The sequence below is a fragment of the Gopherus evgoodei genome, chromosome 9 (assembly GCF_007399415.2).
Source record: "Gopherus evgoodei ecotype Sinaloan lineage chromosome 9, rGopEvg1_v1.p, whole genome shotgun sequence".
Lineage (NCBI taxonomy): Eukaryota > Metazoa > Chordata > Testudines > Testudinidae > Gopherus > Gopherus evgoodei.
The window spans coordinates 101,831,812-101,852,819 of NC_044330.1; the positions used below are offsets into that span (position 1 = coordinate 101,831,812).

Sequence of the window (21,008 nt, forward strand, 5' to 3'; positions counted from 1 at the left end):
GCAGATGTGCAAGGCAGAAAAAAAGGAACAAAAGAGGGAGAACCAGTGCACTATGCAGCATGTGGTCGCCAGAGGGATTTCTACTATGGTACACACCTGTCACTGGATGAGACTATCTCTAAAAGGAATGAGGGTGAGACAAAATCCAGAAAATACCGATATGCCATCCAGAGTGTGCATGGTCTAGCAATGCTTGCAGTGAGAATGCAGCACATGCAAGAAGGTGCACCCCAGATGTAATATGCATGCAACCTAACCCAGCATGCTGCTTAGCTCCTGCCCTGGTTCTGCGGCCTACCTCATTCACTGGATCTGTAAGGCATTGCTCTTTTAGGCTCCATTTGGATGAGAATGCCCAGGTGTGGTCCCTCCTGGTAAAGATCTCTGTTTGTAACATGGGCATTCTTAAGATTTCTGCGATTTTCATGTCATTTTATCATAGTGCAAGATTCAGATCTATTCCTTTTTGCTGTAGATATATCTTATTGGGTAAAAGTTCTGGACAATTCCTGTTTCAGTGTAGCAAATCTGACTGTTGGTTTTTTTTAGATCGTTACAGTATTATTCTTGCTTTAAAAAGTCAAATAAAAGTGATCTGTACATTTTTAGGATTTTGAAGAAAGAAGTTCAGGCTTTTGCCCTCCAGACTTACTCACTGCTCAATGAGATCTGTATTGACCTATCACCAGAACGTAAAGCTCCTTCCAGGGTTATGCCATTAGAACCTTCCCAGTGTGAAAGATCAGCAATACAAAGCTTAGCGAGTGATTTGACATTACCAGCCTCCAGTGACGCTGTTGGGTTGGACTATAAAAACAGCAGTGCCAGAACCCGAACACTTGAAACTTGCATTTCCACTCTCCCAAAGTCAAAAACACCTTTGCAATGTCACGAGGACTATTGTGTGTGCTCAGGGAGTTCTTCTCCAGCACCTGAAAGCACTGATGCCTGCACATGTGAAGATGGAGAGACAAATGCTGATTCTGCTGCTGCAATTTTTTGCCCTACCACTATTAACAAGGACATAACTTCTAGCAAAAGCTATCCTTATGCCAATTAATAATGGCAATCCAGCAATGGAGACAGAGGAGCTGTTAAAAATATTTTTGTGAGGCTATATCTCACCAGATTCAAATATTGTCCCTGGTGTTGATTTGTGTAAGGTAAGTGGAGGGTCATCTTCATGAAGACAAAAGCATGCAAGTATTTATTTCTGCCTGTGGAGAAAACTGATGCTAGAGGAAGTTACACAATTGTAATATTTCAGAAAATCAGAGAACACAGCTCCCAAACTAACCATGTCTTCCCCTACCAGGAGGATGAAAAAAGCTGAATTTCCCTCTTGTGACACATGTAGCAGAAGCTGACAGGATTATTTGCAAGTCCTTAGTTGCTGGGCTCAGAGCCTTGAGAAGTGGCCAGAATCCTTGTTCCCAGTGCCGGCAGTTTGCACTGTTGACTGCCATTGTGTAAGAGAGACAGACATAAGGAGTCAAAGGGCTCAGTGTCAGCATGGCCATTGGCCTAAGATTACTGACACCCAGGGCAAACGGAAGAGAAGGGGAAAGCGGCTTGTGAACAAGCCCTTATGCCAAAGAACAACAAAATAGCCTCTCCAGCAAGCCACAAAAACTCCCAGCTATTGTAATCTCCAGACTCACAGACTAGTTCATTCTGGGCCTAACATTAGACAAAGAGTCAAATTCCAAAGCTTTAAGGCAGTGTTTCCCAAACTTGGGATGCCGCTTGTGTAGGGGAAGCCCCTGGCGGGCTGGGTCGGTGTGTTTACCTGCCGCGTCCGCAGGTTCAGCCAATCGCGACTCCCACTGGCCGCGGTTTGCTGCTCCAGGCCAATGGGAGTTGCTGGAAGCAGCGGTCAGGACGTACCTCGTCCCAGCCCGCCAGGGGCTTTCCCTAAACAAGCCGTCCCAAGTTTGGGAAACATCGCTTTAAGGGATAACAGACCCCTTTTTAGGGAACTGAATGCATCTCCTTCAGTCAATCTTTGCTTCCATTTCACTCTGGCAGTAAGGAATGAAAGAAATAATATCTCGGTTTGCATCCCCAATGGACAAAAAAAGACTGAAAGACACAATAAACCAAGACAAATGACCACTCCGGAGCCTGCAGGCCTGTGAAAATGGTCAGGCAAAACTGAGCTGTTGCCTTGCTGCCAACCATTTTATGCAGCAGATAAAGATGCTTGTATGAATTTTAACTGCGTTGGAAGGATGCTCCATTAGCATATTTTTCAAATTTCTGAGGAAGGTTAATAGGAAAAACATATCGAAGTTCTGAAGACTTTAATTTTAAACATCAAAATTCATACCACAGAGTGCTTTAGGGCTAACTGTACATCAGTGGCAATATGAGAATTTTTTTTAAAAAGGTGCCTGATTGCTACTAGCAATGAAACCTAAACATATGGTGTCAAGGTTCCTTCCCCACTTTGAACTTTAGGGTACAGATGTGGGGACCTGCATGAAAGACCCCCTAAGGTTATTTAACAGTTTAGATTAACAGTAAGCTGCCACCACCAAGCGTGTTCCAAATCTTAGGAGAGAGTCGCTTGGAACTCTGCCTTCCCCCAAATATTTCCCAAGTCCCTAACCCCACCCCACCCCCCCACCCTTTCCTGGGCAGATTTGAGATTAATTCCTCCTCCGAAGTCCTTACACCCCTTTTCCTGAGTAGGCTTGAGAGTATTCCCTCACCAATTAGTCCTGGTGAACACAGATCCAAAACCCTTGGATCTTAAAACAATGAAAAATCAATCAGCTTCTTAAAAGAAGAATTTTATTAAAAGAAAAGGTAAAGTTCATCTCTGTAAAATCAGGATGGAAATAACTTTACAGGGTAATCAGATTCAAAGAGCCCAGAGGAACCCCCTCCAGCCTTTGTTTCAAAGTTACAGCAAAACAGGGATAAACCTCCCTCTAGCAAAGGAACATTTATAAGTTGAGAAAACAAAGATAAAACTAACACGCCTTGCCTGGCTGTTACTTACAGGTTTGAAATATGAGAGACTTGTGCAGAAAGATTTGGAGAACATGGATTGATGTCTGGTCCCCCTTAGTCCCAAAAGTGAACACACCAAAACAAAGAGCACAAACAAAAGCCTCCCCTCCATACCCGCAAGATTTGAACTTATCTTGTCCCCTTATTGGTCCTTTGGGTCAGGTGTCAGCCAGGTTACCTGAGCTTCTTAACCCTTTACAGGTAAAAGGATTTTGGTGCCTCTGGCCCGGAGGGATTTTATAGAATTGTATACAGGAGGATTGTTACACTTCCCTTTATAGTTATGACATATGGTTTGAGTGAAAGTGAGATTGTATGTGGGCATCAAGGGACATATAAATCTAAGCTGGTGACCTGGGTCAACAGAGGCTGGATAAGAGGAAGAGTTAATCCCTGATTCTGCAAAGCACTTCATCACATACTTACCTTTAAGCATACTTAAGTGCCACTGAAGTCAATGTACGTGCTGAAGTGCTTTGGCTCCTGGGCCAGAATCATGTAAAAGCAGCATTATTAGAAGAGATTCTGGCATGTGTATTATTCTATATGAGTGAAGATTAATACTCGAAGCATATGATTATATACCAAAATACAAACCTACCTACCACAGTGGCGAGAGTTTCAGGAGCAATGTTCTGAGATGAGGGAGGACACTGTATCAATCATGCTGCCTAATCCAAATATAGTTTAAGGGAATGGAGCCTGAGCTCCCAGATTGTCTGTATGGTTGAGGTTTTCCCCACAACAATCCCAGTAACACCTTCACTTTTACCCTAGTCCCTGATATGCCCAATCCCCCACTCTGATTTCTGGTGGGCCCATTCTCAAGGAATTTTCTCCCATTGCAATTTTCCCTCACAGGTCTGCCGACGTGGGGGTTGGTGGGGGAAGGGGAGGAATTGCCCAGGGGCTCGAGCGATTTAAAAGAGCCAGAGGGCCCCTGGCTACCGCTGCTGGCAGCACAGTGGGGCTTAGGCAGGCTTCCTGTCCACCCTTGCTCCACGCTGCTCCTGGAAGCAGCCAGCACATCCCTGTGGCCCCTGGAGAGGGGGTGTCCACACGCTGCCCCTGCCCCAAGCACCAACTCTGACTCCGCAGCTTCCATTGGCTGGGAACTGTGGCCAATGGCTGCTATGGGGGCGGTGCCTAGAGGCAGTGGCATGCTGAGACCCTCTGGGCCTCCCGCTGAGGAGCTGCTGCCAGAGGGGTGAGCCGGTCACTCTCGGGAGCCACACGAGGTAAGCACCAACCCCCTGCCCCAGTCTAGAACCTGCACCCCGCACCCAAACTCCCTCCCAGATCCTGCACCCCGCACCCTTGGATTTGCATTATTAGACAGTTGGCAAACCTATCAGGGTGGGCATGTGGAAGCCGTGGCTGTGCCGGAAGAGTGTGCCCATCAGCGCAGCTGGCAGCTCACTGGGCACCAGCCTGCGTAGGCGCAGCATGGCCCAAATGTCAGGCGGACCACATTCACGTGGGCATTGGTTGTGTGTGCATGGGGGCTCATTGATTGTTCTGCCCTGGGTGCTGGAATTGCTGTCAACAGGCCTGTTCCCTCACAATAGACCCAAGCGATTTTTTTCTGTGCCTTTTTTAGGTTGCTTGTTCTTTAGGTGTTCCCTGATTTATAGGAGATTAATATTACTGTTTATAGAATAACGCGTATAGGTTAGCCAATTGATCGGATCAGAAGATAATAAGGTTCTTGTCCCAGAATCAGGCTACACAGAGTCTTGCAAGGACCCTCGGGATGTATGACTCACACTGAGAACAAAATACAGCCTCAGAGACTTCTATTGACATAAATGGAATAGTAATCAACTGGAAAAGTAATCAATCAGAATGAAAAAGGAAATGATACTGTTCTAGAAACAACAGTGAGAAAAGATATGTTGAAATATTATTAATCCACCCTCTAAAAACACCCTGCCATTGTGGCAAAATTAAAAAAGATAAAGCCTTTTAAACAAAATTGTTTAAAAATGCTATACACTTAAAAATATTAAATTCTAGATTTAGGAGTTTCTTGGAATACAAGCCAAAACTTGAGTGAAACTAAATATCCTGGAGCTTTCTGAGGCTTTTGCTTTGCATTCTTGTAACAACTGTCCAAAATACTTATTTTGATGGGTTTTACTTGTGATGATAGCCAGCAAGTGTAGCAACACCTATAGTTAAGGTTGCCCAACACTTTCTCTTATAAGACCCTGTTTTCAGTTGCTTCTAACTTTTCCAAACGTAAACTGTTCAGCCTTAGGCAGACATGCAGTGAAGAAAATTTAAGGCTGAATTTTCAGGGGAAGTTCAAGCTAAAATGGTTGAGCTGTTTCTGAGAATGAGCTCAGGGAAAAAGAGATTGTTCTGCCCATTTAAAATCTTGCAATTGTTTTGATGTGAAGCTCTAGCATCTCCATCCTTTGGAACCATGGATATGACATTTGGCAGGGGCAGTGAGCCTGGTGTCAGGAATGTGCCCTTTGCCATCTCTGTGAACAGTCATCCAAATTTGGCCAGGTTATATGCCTCTGAAAATCTTACTTTGCATCTGCTCACTACAGTCTTGTTAGGGTTTGGCAGCTAAAAATCTCTTTTCTGTCTATACTGAGCACGCTCCAGCCCCTCACAGCTCATTTGGAATGACCCAACTATGTGTGCGATATCCCAGGGCTGAACACAACTTTGCCTGCAATGGCTCATCCTGACTTCAAGGCCCAGTGTGGTAAGAAGTGCTGGAACTGAGAGCACGGAGATATTGGCAGTCTTGTCAAGGCAATGAGTAGGAAAAGGAGGTGAGGCCCTGACTCAAGTACAAAGCAGGTAGGAGAGGTGGCGAGATTAGGAGCTGGGATAGGCAGGGACAGTGGAAGGGGAAAGATAGGAATTGGAGAACAGAAATGGGTGGGAACTGGGCACAGGGCAACAGCAGTGAGGGTTTGGCGATAGATTAAGAAGGGAAAGGACGAGGCAGGAGCGAGGGCAGGGATGGAGTAGACGGTGGCGACGCAGGCAGGAGCTGGGGATGGGAAAGATGGGTAAAAGCTGGAGGAGGTGGGACAGCAGCTGTGGGGGGGAGGGGTAAACACTGGGACAGGCAATAGGAGCAGAATGACAGAAACAAGGACAGAAGGGGTTATAAACACTGGAGCACACTCCTTTCCAGAATGTGGAACAGAACCCAGGATTATTGACTCTGAACATTCCTTTGCAATCTAGCAACTAGCTGGGTTCAGTGTGTGTTTCATCCCGCTCTGGTGGCTGATCTACATGATAGATAACAACCTTCTGCTGCTACCAGTTGGACTGTTAGGTCATGTAGGACTGTGCTGTGGCTCTAAAGATCCCAACTCTACTGATCACTCAGGAGTTACTATATATCCACATGATGGAAATTATGTTTGTTTGCTTTTTAAAAGACAGGCTATTACACCCCAAAAACTACCTTAAAAAAAGTTACAGTTGCAAACTCAAGCACTCAGAACTTAGGAAATGCTAGAACTATGTCTCCCTTTGCAGTCTTACTTTGGCTTTTTTGTGTATACGCATTAGGATACAGTCTTTAATTACATGAACCCATACTATTTTCCCACTGGGCCCTGCACCCTGCATTTGTACATAATAATATTATAGTTTATATTTTTACCAATAAGGGCAAAACAAATAACTAGAGGGCTTGATCCTGCAATCCTTTGCTCATATAACAATACTATCATTATATAGCATTTTTCAACAGTAGATCTCAAAGCAGGCCCGTATCGTTATCTCCCTTTGGCACAGTGAGGAAAAGTGACTTGCTCAAATTCACCCAGCAGGCCAGAGCCAGCAGTTATAAACCAAGCTATCCCGTGTCTTAAGACTGGGCTCTAACCACTACTTGGCCATAGTGATAGCACATTAGAACCTCAGCATTACAAACACCTCAGGAATGGAGGTTGGACAAAACATTGTGGTGGTTCTTTCAGAAGTTTACAACTGAACATTGAATTAATACAGCTTTGAAACGTTACTGTGAAGAAGAAACGTGCTGCTTTCCCTTTTTTTAAAAATTAGCTTACCTTTAAATAGCACTGTACTGTATTTGCTTTTGTGTGTGTGTGTGTCTCTGCTGCTGCCTGCTTTGTGGACTTCTGGTTCCATATGAGGTGTGTGGTTGACCAGTCAGTTTGTAAGTCTGACTCTGAGGTTCTACTGTACTTAAGTATATGAAGAACACAGAACAGTTACTTCTGGTAGTAAGTATTCTGCTATTTCCCTTAATCTTTTCCACTTTTCTGGATGGTGTTGTGGTGCCTCTTAACATCAAATAGTCAATACAAGGGTTTGGCACGTCTGTCCAGCAGTGCTCATTTGTATGAATAATTTTACCCATGTGTATAGGCCCTTCAGAAGCATTTCTTGTGTGAGGAAAGCAAGCTGGAGGTGCCCCTAGGCCAATGGTTCCCAAACTGGGGTTCATGAACCCCTGGGGGTTCATGAAATGTTACAGGGTGGTCTTGGGAAAAAATCCCTAATGGTGGACAGAGCTGTCCCTAGGCACCCCGGGCAGCACCAGGCCAGCAGCCCGGAGCCCATGGACTTCCCAGAGCTAAGCAGATCAAAACAAGCATATCTATCACACTGAGAAGATTTAAACTTCAAGACTTCTTATAAGAAATGGAAAGGGAGGTGGATATTTTTTGCTGTTTTTAAAATTAAATAGGTAGCTAGTGTTGTTTTTTAAATTATTATGAAGAACAAGTTTTTTGCCTGAACTGCTCAAGACCTGAATGCTTGTGTAGGAGGAACTATGCTGTTTCACATCTGATACGCCTTGATGAAACATAGGAGCCTTGTCTTATAACAGGCTTATCCAAAGTGTTACAAGCTACGAAAGTGAGATCTTGGAAGACAGTTGCTGTTTTAATAATGTAATAAAAATTAGTGATAAATAATAATTAATAGTAAATAGCATGTAATAAGCATGTCATAAAAACAAATTTTATATTTTCAAGATCACTGCTTTTATAATTTATACTCAGGTAAAGGAAAAAATCCCTGGAAATATTCATTTTTAGGAGGGAGTTTGCAAGACTTGACACTTTAGTGAAAGGGTTTCACAGGTTGTTAAAGTTTGGGAACCACTGCCCTAGGCATACAAAGAAACCAGTACGGGTACCACGTGTCCATGATGACCTGAGTGAGGTTGCCAACGCAGACAGTTACAATCGGAAAAACGGATGATATTCGTTTATTTGTATTTATTTTTTAAATAATCTAAAATTCAGGCGATCTGGCGCCTGCCCCTGCCCTGCAGCAGCTGTCACGTTTTCTCCGGCGGCATCAGCTCTGCTGGAGAGCACGTTTAGAAAGGATATTTCAACCCCTCCCAGGGCTGACCTGTAGCCCATATTTCTGAGCCGTGGGCGGAGCGGCCTCTGCGCTCAGGCTGGCGGTGAATACTACACATCCCAGGCTGCTCTAGGGAGGGTGGGGAAGGTCCCGCCCCGCTGAGAACCAGCCAGACAAAAGCCCAAGGGGGAGGTGCGCTACTTTAGCAAGAGAAAGTGGAAGTAGGCGGGGAGGGGTGGCTGGGCGCAGGGGCGAAGCGCGGGGGGCTCGGAGGAAGCTGTGCGCCCTGAGCCTTGGAGAGGTGGGGACGCTGCGCCCTAGCGCACGGGCCCCTCCCCAGCTCAGGCAGCAGGGCCCCCGGGCGGTGTCCGGTGCCTCCGCCGCTGCTGGCGGGAGGGAGAAGCCGCCCAGTCCCCGGGGCAGTCTCAGCGCCCTGGAGCCGAGCCGGTGGGTGGGGAGCCTGGCTATGGTGCCCAGCTCCCGGCTGCAGCGCCCGGGGAGAGCCTAGCGGCGGCGGCGGCGCCCCGGGAGGCGAAGGAGAGTCCCCAGTGCGGGGCGGCGATGCGGCCGGGAGCTGCGCGCCGGTGACCGTGGTGGAGCGGGGAGCTTGTGGCCGGCCCTGGCGCTGCTCCGCCCGCCGCAGTGGTCCCCTGCAGGGGCTTGTGCCGTCCGGCTGCCTGAATCCCCGAGCCTCTGCCGCCGCCTCGCAATGTTTCGCTGGAGCATTAATCGCTTTGTAAGTACCCCCCCCCCCCCAGCCCCGGCCATGTTCGGGCAGGAACCGCTTCGGGGGCGCATGGCCCCCAATCCCCGGGCCCAGGGCAGTGATGGGAAGGTACCTGGCAGCTCGGGCTGATCACGCAACCCCCTTCGCCAGCCCCCCATGGAATGAAATGAAGGTACTGGGCATTACCCCAGATTAGAGACTGATCACGTGTCTCCTCCGGCCCCCCAAATGCGGTCCCGCCGAGGGACATTGACTGGGCTTAGCCCAGGAGCTGAGAGCCCCTCCAGATGCACCAACCTGAAGGCACGGTGCAGGATGGAAAAAACAACAAAAACCAGGCTGCTCCCCCCTCCTCCTAAATGCTGATTGTAATCTACCAGGCTAGATGGGTTTGGCAGGTCAATAATTCCTCCTGACCCTGCAAAAATCATAATCTGTCTTTTGATTGTCCGTGCCATCGCTTTCTTTTGTTCCCCCTGTCAGAAGCACATGGTCACCTCCAGTGGTCACTGATGCTGAATACAAAGACTTAATAAGGGGACCTTCCTGCATCTCTTTGAGCCTATGTCTGCAGGTATCACGGGACTAATGGAAGTAAGAACCAAGGCAACTGCATAATGTAGGCATATGCTGTACATCCACGTTACAGGGCAGGCAAAGGACCCCAAGGTGTCCCGAATGGGAAACCTGCCTTAAGCAACCTCCCAACAAACCAGCAAAAATCGGTTGCCTGGTAGTGGAAGAATTTAAAGATCAAAGAAAATTGTACCAGGAACCGTGGAGATAATTTACACGGGCATGTAAAACGGACTTGCCTTTTGGAGATGACCCTTAGTGTGTGTGTGTGTGTGTGTGTGTGTGTGTGTGTGTGTGTGTGTGTGTGTGTGTGTGTGTGTGTGTGTGTGTGTGTGTCACTCATAGTGATCTAGGAAAGTGAACAAGGATGCTGCAGGGGGGCATTGGTCCGAACACCAGGCAGTGGTGTGCATGGGGGAAAAAGCTGAGGTTTCAGAAGCTTGCAGTAGAACCTCTAGCTGACAAAAGCTCATGCTGAAATAAATTTGTTAGGCCATGTCTACATCTAAAATTTTGCAGCGCTGGTTGTTACAGCTGTATTAGTACAGCTGTATAGGGCCAGCGCTGCAGAGTGGCCACACTTACAGCAACCAGCGCTGCAAGTGCTGTTAGATGTGGCCACACTGCAGCGCTGTTGGGCGGCTTCAAGGGGAGTTCCGGGAACTAGAGAGCAAACCGGGAAAGGAGACCAGCTTCGCCGCGGTTTGCTCTCGCGTTCCCGGAGCCACCTAGCAAACCGCAGGGAAGGAGACCTGCTTGCTCGGCGTTCCGGGAAAGGAGACCCGCTTGATTACCAGAGGCTTCCTCCTTCCACGGAGGTCAAGAAAAGCGCTGGTAAGTGTCTACATTGGATTACCAGCGCTGGATCACCAGCGCTGGATCCTCTACACCCGAGACAAAACGGGAGTACGGCCAGCGCTGCAAACAGGGAGTTGCAGCGCTGGTGGTGCCCTGCAGATGTGTACACCTTCAAAGTTGCAGCACTGTAACTCCCTCACCAGCGCTGCAACTTTCTGATGTAGACAAGCCCTTAGTCTCTAAGGTGCCACAAGTACTCTTGTTCTTCTAGCACAGTGCTTCTCAAGCTGTCTGATGTGGGGAACTGGCAATTTTTTTTTCCAGTGTGCCAGGGGTCAGTGCTATGTTATTATGCTATTCAACGCTCTTATGAGGAAACTTGCCGTGGACCAGCAGCCTATGGCTCACGGACTGCACCGGTCCGCAGACCACCACTTTGAGAAGCGCTGCTCTAGCATACCCTTGTGCTTGCACAGACAAGGAACAGAGGTTACATTTACATGAAATGTAAAAACCGAGTGCTGAACTCAAAAGTGAGTAAGTTTGGAGCCAGTTTGCTAGAATACAGAGTAACACTGGAGCAAATTAGCCTTTGCAAGCTGTTAGACCGGATAGGTTTTTTTGCAACAGCTGTTCCTTTCTGCAGAGTACAAATCTGTTATTAATTATGCTCTGAAGTTGTGGGCAATTGAATTGTGATTTTTTTCGGTGATGTGAAAAGGACCTGAACTGGACACTTTAAATCTTTATGGAAGAAAATTTCTGATTAGCTAACCATTTACAATACCTGTTCAGGATGTAGAGTGTGGTGTTTTTTTTTTTGGTTTTTACTTGTTATGGAAACCTCTTGAAGCTATACTTTAGATGAGATTTCTTCTTGAATGTTGTGAATCTTTGCTTATCTTTGACAGAATTTCCATTGTTTTCCTGTTTTGGAACCCAGTAAAAGCCATTTACGTCTGGCTAGAAGTCCTGCATCGCTATTTCATGTTTTCAGCATTAGATTGTCCTAGGATAACAAATAATACCAATTGAACATTGTTAAAGAGGTGGTATGATTTAAAGACTTACACAGAAAAAATATTAGAAATGTGTAGTTACAAAAGGAAACATTTGAAAGCCCAGAAATACTAAGTTAATGTTGCAGTGGGATGCAGGGAGGAGCGAGGGTGTTAAAATGTCAGTGTGGAAAAGGTTCTATGGAGAATCTGAACTCTGACCCAGTATGCCCATCTTCTGTTGGAATTCATGATTTCCTTGTTTACATGGGTATCTGACATGGTAACATGATGTGCTCAATGTTATAGTGTGTGGCTTGCTTGTACTTTCAGAAGCAGGTGAGCATGTATCATAGTCTTTTTTTTTTTTTTTTTAAGTGCATTGGGGTGACGTTGTGGTATTACAACCCCTGCATATATGAGAGGTCTGATCTAGATTGTACTGCCTTGTTAATAGTAAAGGAATTGATGGGGAAGAGGGTAGTTTCTTGACTGAGTGTTGAGGATGACAGATAACACGTTAGTGGAGGTTATTTTTCACTGTCATTGTACCAGCGGTTGTTTCTTGGTCAGCGGCCTGTGTGCAGTGGGTGGGAGATTAGGTGGATGTGCATTTTCAACACAAGGTTGAAAGGTTGTTTCATGTTGCAAATGCAGATCAGGTATTTATTTGCACTATGGTGGCTCCCTGGGTCGTTTTTCAGTTGTCAATGGACCTCTGCTTAAGAGAAGAAACTGAGTGAGGCAGTTGTAGAAAAAGCTGTTCTGTTTAATGGACACAATTACAAAATGTGGACAATTAGCAGAAGAGAGGCTCTGAAAGTTCTCTGACCTACTTCCCGCCTGCCCTCTCTGGGCCTGAGTCACCATTGCCCTGCACCTTGTCTAGCCGTTTACATTGGTGTAAAGAGGATGTGAAATGCTACCAAATCAAAACAGTAATATTTTGTGTTTCCTGTACACTACTATAAATTAATACACAAGGTACAGAAAGAGCAGTGGTGAATGGTTCCTTCAGTCAAAACTGTCTGCACGTACTCAGAAAGATTCTGCAAAGCTGCCTCTGCAGGTGGGATAGGGACATTAAAATTTGGGTGAATCTGAGCCCTTTAAATAGGGTACTGTATGTTTAAAGGGGTGTTAATTTGTAGTTTCAGGATGGATGAGATTACAGGGTCAGAGTTAAGGTTGTTAGCAAGACCTGAACTGTGCATTTTTGTACTTTTATAGGAAGTCTTCATTACATCATAGGAAAAAATGTTTTAAAATAAGTCTCATTAAAAGCATGTATACTTTTCTAAAAAATCCTTATGCATTTGTAATAACTTGGTTCTTAAGACTGAAAGAATTTAATCAAATTTTCTCCTTTTGCCCCTGTGGTGTTTTACGCTTGGGACTTCATTCTGCTTTGCCAGTGAAACTAAATCAATGAGTTTTGCCTTCTAACTCTTCTTCAGTTGTGCAAGGCTGCAGTGTTTGCATTGTAAACATTAGTGCATATAAACAACAAAAAAAAGCTGACTTAATTTGACTTAAAACAATAAAAATAAGTTCTATTTTTTTGAGGGGCTTATTTTTTGCATGTCTTTAATTACGGATAAGGTTGGCAAAATTTTATATATATAAAAACATTGGTTTAAATTTTCACAGTTGGGTCACATGGATTTTAAGCTTTTTTTCAATGTTTATTAAATTTTTATCAACGTATATTTTTACAGTGGCAGGAAATGAAGCGTGAGTGTCGGACAGTAATGTATTGAGAGTAGACGTTGATATTCAAAAAGTTAAAGCCTTATAACGGTTAAAACTCAAATTGTCAACAGCACATATCAAAATATATAAAGTAAATATCCTTAAATCAAACTCTAATAATTTCTCAAGCAGCATTTTTTTTTAATGTGCCTATCTGTCAATTTCAGTTATCAATGGAAATATTTTTTTGTTGGTTTGCATGTGAACAGTGAAATTTACTTTTACTGATAAAAGTCTAATCCTTTCAAGCCTAACTATGGTCAGAGCGCACTAGTGTTCTTAAATTTATATGTTCCTAATTTATGTCCAGACTTGGGGTTTGAATCTGAACAATTGTCACTACTAAGTTTTGAAAGACCCCGTCTCATCTGTAAGAGCAGTTAGCTACTGATAATCTCAAGAGCCTGGCTATACGGCTTAATTTAAAGCAGTTTGTAAAGGTGCCAACCTATACGTCTGGTAAGTATGTCTTCAGATAGTATGTTAAAGACAAAAAGGACAAGTCCTCCTGTTCTTTTCGCGGATACAGACTAACACAGCTGCTACTCTGAAACCTATGTTAAAGACTTCACATTACCAGTGAAACTGCTTTGAGATTTTCATTGTGACCTCATTGCTTGGGCTTAATTTCGTAATTGCTCATTTTTCCTGTGGAGCCCAGAGTCTTAGCATTATTGCAGTAGACTGTGTCCGTTCATTTAGAAGTGTAATTTCTAGCACAAGGCAGAGCTTAACGAACCGATTGGGATTACATCGGGCTTTATATTATTATACACATGTATTGCAGGACAACTGAACTTTTGGAGGCCAAATTATACCTCTCAGCTATAGGTTACTCGGTTAGTAATATAAAATTGTTCCAGAGTTGTTGCTGTTGAATCACTGGACTTAATTACATTTGAGAGAGTTGAGGGCTATATTTGAGGCATTGGGTTGACAAAGTTCTTGACTGAAGTGTGGCCATAACACAGCAGCTCTGAAAACAATAATGGCTAGTCTGCACATTTTTGTGGTCTATTTTAAATTTATGCCTGAGACATTGGTTTAACTTCATTGCGCAATAGAAAATACGGTTAGTGGTCACCATTGACATTTCAAAACTGTGGAGACAAAGCTGTCAGATCTTGGTGAAATGCACTGATATACATCTTCCAGACCCTGCCTTGAATTTAACTCAGTCTCGTGCCAAATCTGGGAATACTTCTCTACTAGGTCAATGTTTTTTTTTTTTTTCTTTGGCCATATCAAGAAAACGCCTGCTGGAAGAAGTATCTCGTCTGCAGCAGCTGAATTCAACTCAGAGCATTCTTTTTCAGGGGGCTTTTTATGTAATTCATTAGCCCTTATGGAATATTCAGGCCAGGTATGATGACTTCTTTTTTTTCTTTCTTTTTCGGTGGTTGCTTGAGACGACAGTTCTGGAGTGAAAAGCTGCTTTCAAGAGCTGGCAGGCTCGACAGTACCTGTAGGAGTGCTGGAGTTGTGTTCAGGCAGACTAGCCATTATTGTTTTCACAGCGGCTGTGTTATGGGCACATTTTAATCAAACCAGTGCCTCTAATATAGCCCTCAACTCTCTCTCAAACATAATTAAGTCTAGTGATTCAATAGCAACAATTTGGGAACAATTTTATACTACTAACCAAGTAACCTATAGCTGAGAGAGATAATTTGGCCTCCAGAAGTTCTTCAGTTTACAATACGTGTATATAAAAATATAAACCCCGATGTAATCCCAGTTGGTTCTGTTAGCTCTGACCTGTGCTAGAAATTTACACTCCCAAATAAATGGACACAGTCTATTGCAATAATGCTAAGACTTTCTGGGCTTCACACAGTTACTGCTGCGTTATCACTGGAGGCTGACTTTTACACATTTGTCTTGTTTGTAGTTTATACCCAATAAATATTGTACTTCACTATTAAGCATTCTTTCGCTCCTCCGTGACCCAAATAAAAAAATCAGAATGTCTAGTTTATTGACAACATTAAAAGTTTAAAAAAACCCGCAACCTCTTCCTCCTTCCCCCCGTCTTGTGTGCCCTCCCACCCCACGCCACCTTTAAAATACACTCTGTGTGACATCTTCCAGGGATTCTGAGATTCACCATCCATAAGGACGGACTGTAATTTCTCCGACAGAGTGAATTTTTCACGAGTGCAGTGTGTTCAATTTTTATAAGACGCTCTTAGCGTGGTCTTGTTTTTAGTGCTTGGATTTAGGCAGTGTTAGCCGCAGCACTGGTGTATTTCTCAGGCTGCATTGCAGCCTCCAGCCTGAAATGACTGGAAGCTTCCTCTAAAGCACAAAGGGGGAAAAAGAATGACTGATTGAAAATCCTGGAATTTTCTCTGATCTGCTTGGGTTGGGGCTCAGAAACATGCTGGGTACCTACCAGCTGGAAGCTAAACCTACTAGCTAGAGGCAGGTGTGAAAGATAAAGGTAGGAGAGGCTTTACCAGGGGCAGTGTAGTGGTAAGGCACCAGGTGTTGGGAAGGGGCTGGAGGCTGGAGTTTCTGCCAGGAAGATGTCCCTGGGCACTGATTGTGAGGACCTTTTCCGTGTGCTCAATCAGCTTCTGGCTAGAAGATGTGAGACAAATTTTAAAGCTTCACCACTACCCCCAGGTGCTGAAAGGATGAAGGCGCTTTCTCTCTTTTCTCCCAGTCTTCCCCACAGAGAAGGGGTTGAGAGTGGAGACCAGCTTCTTGGCTGCTGTTTTGCTGGCCGTGGGTAGGGAGGTGGTGATAGTTTGCCATTCTGTCTCCCAGCCTTCTTTCCTTTTGGGTTATCCTGCACTATGAGTAATTGCTATATTTGCTTCTGCTACTGCTTTCAGTTTTGCCAAGTGGCATGAAACTGATTCTCTTGGTTCCCAGGATTCCGAATAGCAGCAGTGCAACTGACTGGAGTCTTGCTAGTTTACTCTGCTTGGCTAAGCAATGAGCAGCAGCAGAGGCACTGGAACTGTGTGCAGGCTCAGGAAAGCAGCATGGCCATAAGAGAGAGAAACACTGAAAATAAAAGCCTTGGGCTGCATTGTTCTCTTGAGGTTCTGGCTGCAATTGCAGCCAGATGGAGTTCCTATTAAGTAGTGAGGAAGGTTTCCAGAGCTGGTGCAATGATGCAGGGCTTCTGTCTGGGTCTGTCTAGTGCCTCAGGGATCCCAGGAAGTGTACTAGATTTTGAGGCAGGTCCCATAGTCTATTCCTGGAGGGAGCAACATGTGGGGATCTCTGCAAAGAGATCTTCAGAGAGACGCCTCTTCCGGTGCCCCATCCTGTGGGTTCTGGAAATGCTGATCTTTCAAAAGACTTGCATGTCATGGCAGCAGCACTGCGGGGAAAAATTCAGTACCACTATTCAAATGGGAGGAAGATTGTCTGATACGAGGTTAAAGCTACTCTGACAGATGTTGTCACTTCTCAACTAGATGGCTTCTGCCAGAGGCTCATAAATGTCGATGAATATTAAAACCCCATTTTCACATGCATCTCACAGCTTATGTATAATAAGTGTTTCTTCTCTTACCAACATTGAGATAATTGAACTTGGATCAGTTTTCTTCTTGTAGATCAGGGGTTCTCAAACTGGGGGTTGGGACTCCTCGAGGTCATGAGGGTATTACATGGGGGAATGGGTCACAAGCTGTCAGCCTCCATCCCAAACCTTGCTTTGCCTCCAGCATTTATAATAGTGTTAAATATATAAGAAAGTGTTCTTAATGTATATGGGGGATTGCACTCAGTCTTGCTGTGTGAAAGGGGTCACCAGTACAAAAGTCAGAGAACCCCTGCTGTAGATGTATTCTTGTGTAAAGTTTAAAAAGAATGATAGGAAATTAACTACCAGTAGTAGGAGACGGTACAGTCAGAATATGTAGTTTATTTTGGAGCTGTTCCACTACTTCGTCTACATATAAGTAGAAAATTTCAGGATTCTGATCTTAATTTCGTAAGTGTAAATTTAAGGTGATTTTGCTGAAGTCAATGACATCATCTTTGTTAGTAAGATCAGAATTGGGCCCAGTACACAGAGGAAACAGATGCACACAGTTGTTAATCTACTTTAAGGGATACAGCCAGCTTGAAATAAATCAATTTTAAAAAGTGCATTTAAAAGCAGCTTCTGGTACTACACTGGAGTCTCCCTAGGAATGTTTTGTGGTCTTGCAATCATATTTTTCTTAAACCTTGTGTTGCTATGAGAAAAGCCACAGAAGCAAAGTTGGAAGGTGGCTGTCTGTACAATGAAGAGTGAAAATAACAAAATGCTGTCAATTGGAAGAATTAGAGAATTTTTTTGGTGTCTAAGCGATAGTAATTTTAAGTCTTAGTGGGTTTTTAAAAAAAAAAGTAGGTCTAAAAGAGAAAAGTGTCCTTTTGAAATAAATTGACTTCAAGGAGCTTTGCACCACTTGTCTGAATGAACTTGGACCACTCTCCTTCTATGGGCAAAAACTTGTTCGCCATATTCTTGAAATCAGTTAGGTAAATTGAACGAGTTAAATAAGCAGGATTGACTCATTATCCAAATCAGATGACTTAAAATGAACTAATGCTGCACAGTGTTTAGGCTCTGTTAGCCATGTCCCCTCCAAAGTCCTACAGCAGTAGCAGTGTGTCTTCTGGTAAAAGATATTCTCTCTCTCACCTATCCTGCGACCAACAAAACACATACTTAGGTCACTGTCTGATCTAATGATCACAGGTGTAAATGTGGACAAATTCCTTTGGCTTCAGTGTTGTTTTCAATTTATATCCTGCAAATGATGCTGGACTCTGGCTCCTGAAGTGTTTCTTACTATCCTTAAGAATGTGAAAGATCTAAAAGTACAGAAGTTGGCATACACTTAAATCGGCTACTGGCTGATTCGTCAGACTGGTGCTTGAATTAAAAAATAAGTGGACAGTAATTTACAACCAGTTTATTTTGTCTTAAATTTCATTACCTTGAGTTTACTACCCTGGACTTTTGGGGCATGTTACACTTTGTTGGGATTGTGCTATGAAGCTATTTCATTGTATAATACCAAATTGATTGGTTTAGTTAAATCGCCTTCTAGGAGTTTTGTTAGTAGTTTCAGAGGGGTAGCCATGTTAGTCTGTATTAGCAAAAACCATGAGGAGTCCTTGTGGCACTTGAGTGACTAACAGATTTATTTGGGAATAAACTTTTGTGGGCTATAACATGCTTCATCAGATACATGGGCTGAGGTGCATCAGATGAAGTGGGTTTTAGCTCACGAAAGCTTATGCTCAAATAAAGTTGTTAGTCTCTAAGGTGCCACAAAGACTCCTTGTTGTTTTTGTTAGTAGTTGCGAGGCTTACGTGCAGAGAACTGAGCTCAGAGTTTGACCATCTTAACACCAGTGATACACTGATGTTGATGGAGTTACATTACAGTATCTTTTTGGGATTTGAGTTGGTGGGAAGAACTGTCTCTGTGATTTACTTTCAAAAACGTAGGAAAGAAATTTAGTGTTTAGCACTAATGTCTTCAAAGAGCCCACAGATTTCCTTCTTAGCCCGTGCTTATGTCCATATGTGCCTCTTTTCTGTAGTTTAGATTCCCTTGTTGTTGTTTTTAGAGTAATATTTGTGCCACTCAGTGTAAAGCAGCAGCAAGCCCAGCAGCTACCAACAAAACTTTCCTTCCCCCCAAAACCTGCTCCTCTCTCAGCCCCTTCTTAAAAGCCTCAGTAAATAGGCCTTGCCACATGCCCTGAAGGTCAGCCGACTTGGGCTATTTTGGGCTAAGGCAGAAGCATAGCTCTGTTAAGTTTTCTGCTGTCCTTCAGGTTAAAAGCCCATATGCTGTCTCATTGTCTGCACTCGGCAATAGATTATGTTCTAATAGAGGTGGGTGTGTGTGGGTTTTTTTTTTTTTTTTTTTTTCTGGATGCTATAATAATGAATGTCCAGGAGTGATGCACTGGTGGTTCTCTGATATGTTGCGTGTCTTGCTCACCTTCGGCTGTCTCTTTTTATTGCCTTTTGATACCCTGTCGTTTCTTGCTTTCTTCTTCCAATTTCTTCGCCTCCTCCCCTCTCATTCCCTTCTGCTTTCTATGTGCATGTAACAGCTGGGAATTTTCCTGGAACTCTGTCTGATGTATGATTCACAACCAGGCTGGCTTCACTTCCTCTGCACTAAGGGGTAAGTGAAGGTGGAGAGAGTGAAAACCAGGAGTCCCTTTAAAAATGAAGGGAGTGGGGCACTCCAGGGTATGCATTCTGACTTTTTGGGCTGCTGAAGGTAGGAGGCTAGTCAGAACACCCTAGGAATGTAATTATGGCAAAGCAGGGCAGGGCAGGCTCTGCTTTTTGCTTTTTGAGAATGCAGCTTCAGGCAGTTTGAGGTGGGAGGCAAATCTGCACTTCAGATTAAAAGTGTTAACCTTCCAAGTCAGAGTATTTTAACATAAATACATGCAATTGAATAGGCAGGGCAGGGATGTAGCCACTTATGGTCTGTTTGCCTTTGATTTTTCAGAGGTTCTTAACCTATAGTCAAGGGTTCATCTCAACTAAGCCCTGGTCTAGCACTGCAAATTAATGATCAGTGTAACATGGCTCAGGGGCGTGGAAAATCTACACCCTGGAGTGATGCAGTTATACTGACCAAACTCCTGGTGTAGACACTCCCGTCGATGACATCTGCGGGAGGTGGAGTACCTACCCCCACGGGAAACAGCTCTCCCATTGGCATAGGCAGCATATGCTGCTACAATTCCAGAAGTGTAAAGAAGCCCCTTATTCTCATGCCTTGTCTTCACACTCTCCTAATTCTCAACTAAAAACCAAACCAAAGTTCAGGTCAAAGTTCTGCACCAACCGAACGTTACAACTTCAGATTTTGCATGTGGCAGACCTTCAGCAGAGGAGAGTCCCTTTTTTTTTTTAAACTTAGCTTTATAATATTTGCTTTTATGTATGTGCAGTAAATACTACAGGGTTTTTATTTAATTATTCCCTCTGCTGGTGTGGATTTGTATAACTCTGCAATGGGCCAAATTCTGTAGTCCTTACACAAGCAAACTGCCCATTGACTTCGGTGGTTCTCTTGCTGGAGTAGGGAATGTTGTATTTGGCTATAGCCATTGGTTCCCAGTGGCATTGTGTGTGTGCATGTGTGTGCGAGAGAGAGAGAGAGAGAGAGAGAGAAGGAAGCCTCCTCTTCCATAGGTTCCAATCTCATCCTTTTCCACCCAACTTCCCCCATACCATGCCATGCTTGGTACAATACAGTCACTGTCCCTTCCCGCCCTGTATGCATTTTCTCCGTGTCCACTGTTTTTCTTTTCTGGGTTGTTTCCTTCCTTTTCTTATCCTCTGGATTCTACCTGTACTCTGCTCCCCAGTCACTGCTGTTTTGAGATGTACGGAGAGAAAAGGGGGGTGTCATTTGTGTCCCGTGAGGCTGGGAGAATTCGTGTTCTTGTGGCTGAGTTAGTACCACAGGAGGGAAAAAGTTCTATGTCGTTTCTCATATTGCAGTCCTCTCTGTAGTTTCTGAGTGCTTTTCAGTAGCATGTTAAGCAACATGATGAACATTTGTCATGTGCGTGTTCTCTTATCCTCTCCCCAGGAGGTGAAGTGTGTGCAGTAGAGTGTCCTGGTTTGGATATTATAGAGTAAATAAAGTAATGTATACACACACACACTGCTGTATATCTTATAGCAGACAAGGTCAAAGAAAATTGCTTTGTACTTAGAGTGGAAGGTGATGAGGTTTGTGGTTGCCCTTAATTCAGCAGCCCACTGGCCCAAGCCTTCAGCCATGTATGTGCCCATGAACTGTTACACA

The 21,008-nt window shown here is 44.2% G+C and overlaps 1 protein-coding gene across 6 annotated transcripts in view; it reads left to right on the forward strand.

Annotated features, from left to right (window-relative positions):
* Positions 1 to 8,656: 8,656 nt before the first annotated feature.
* The window catches only part of ATP11C (ATPase phospholipid transporting 11C), a 114,938-nt gene continuing 102,586 nt past the window's right edge, over positions 8,657 to 21,008 (forward strand). The window contains exon 1 of one of the 6 annotated variants that reach the window (XM_030575979.1): positions 8,657 to 9,082. In XM_030575979.1, coding sequence (XP_030431839.1) covers positions 9,056 to 9,082 — 27 coding nt within the window. In that variant the 5' untranslated portion in view covers positions 8,657 to 9,055. Of the gene's footprint in view, positions 9,083 to 10,831; positions 10,981 to 21,008 lie in introns of those variants that run through there. The other 5 variants (XM_030575983.1, XM_030575980.1, XM_030575982.1 and 2 more) reach the window with 5 other exon arrangements.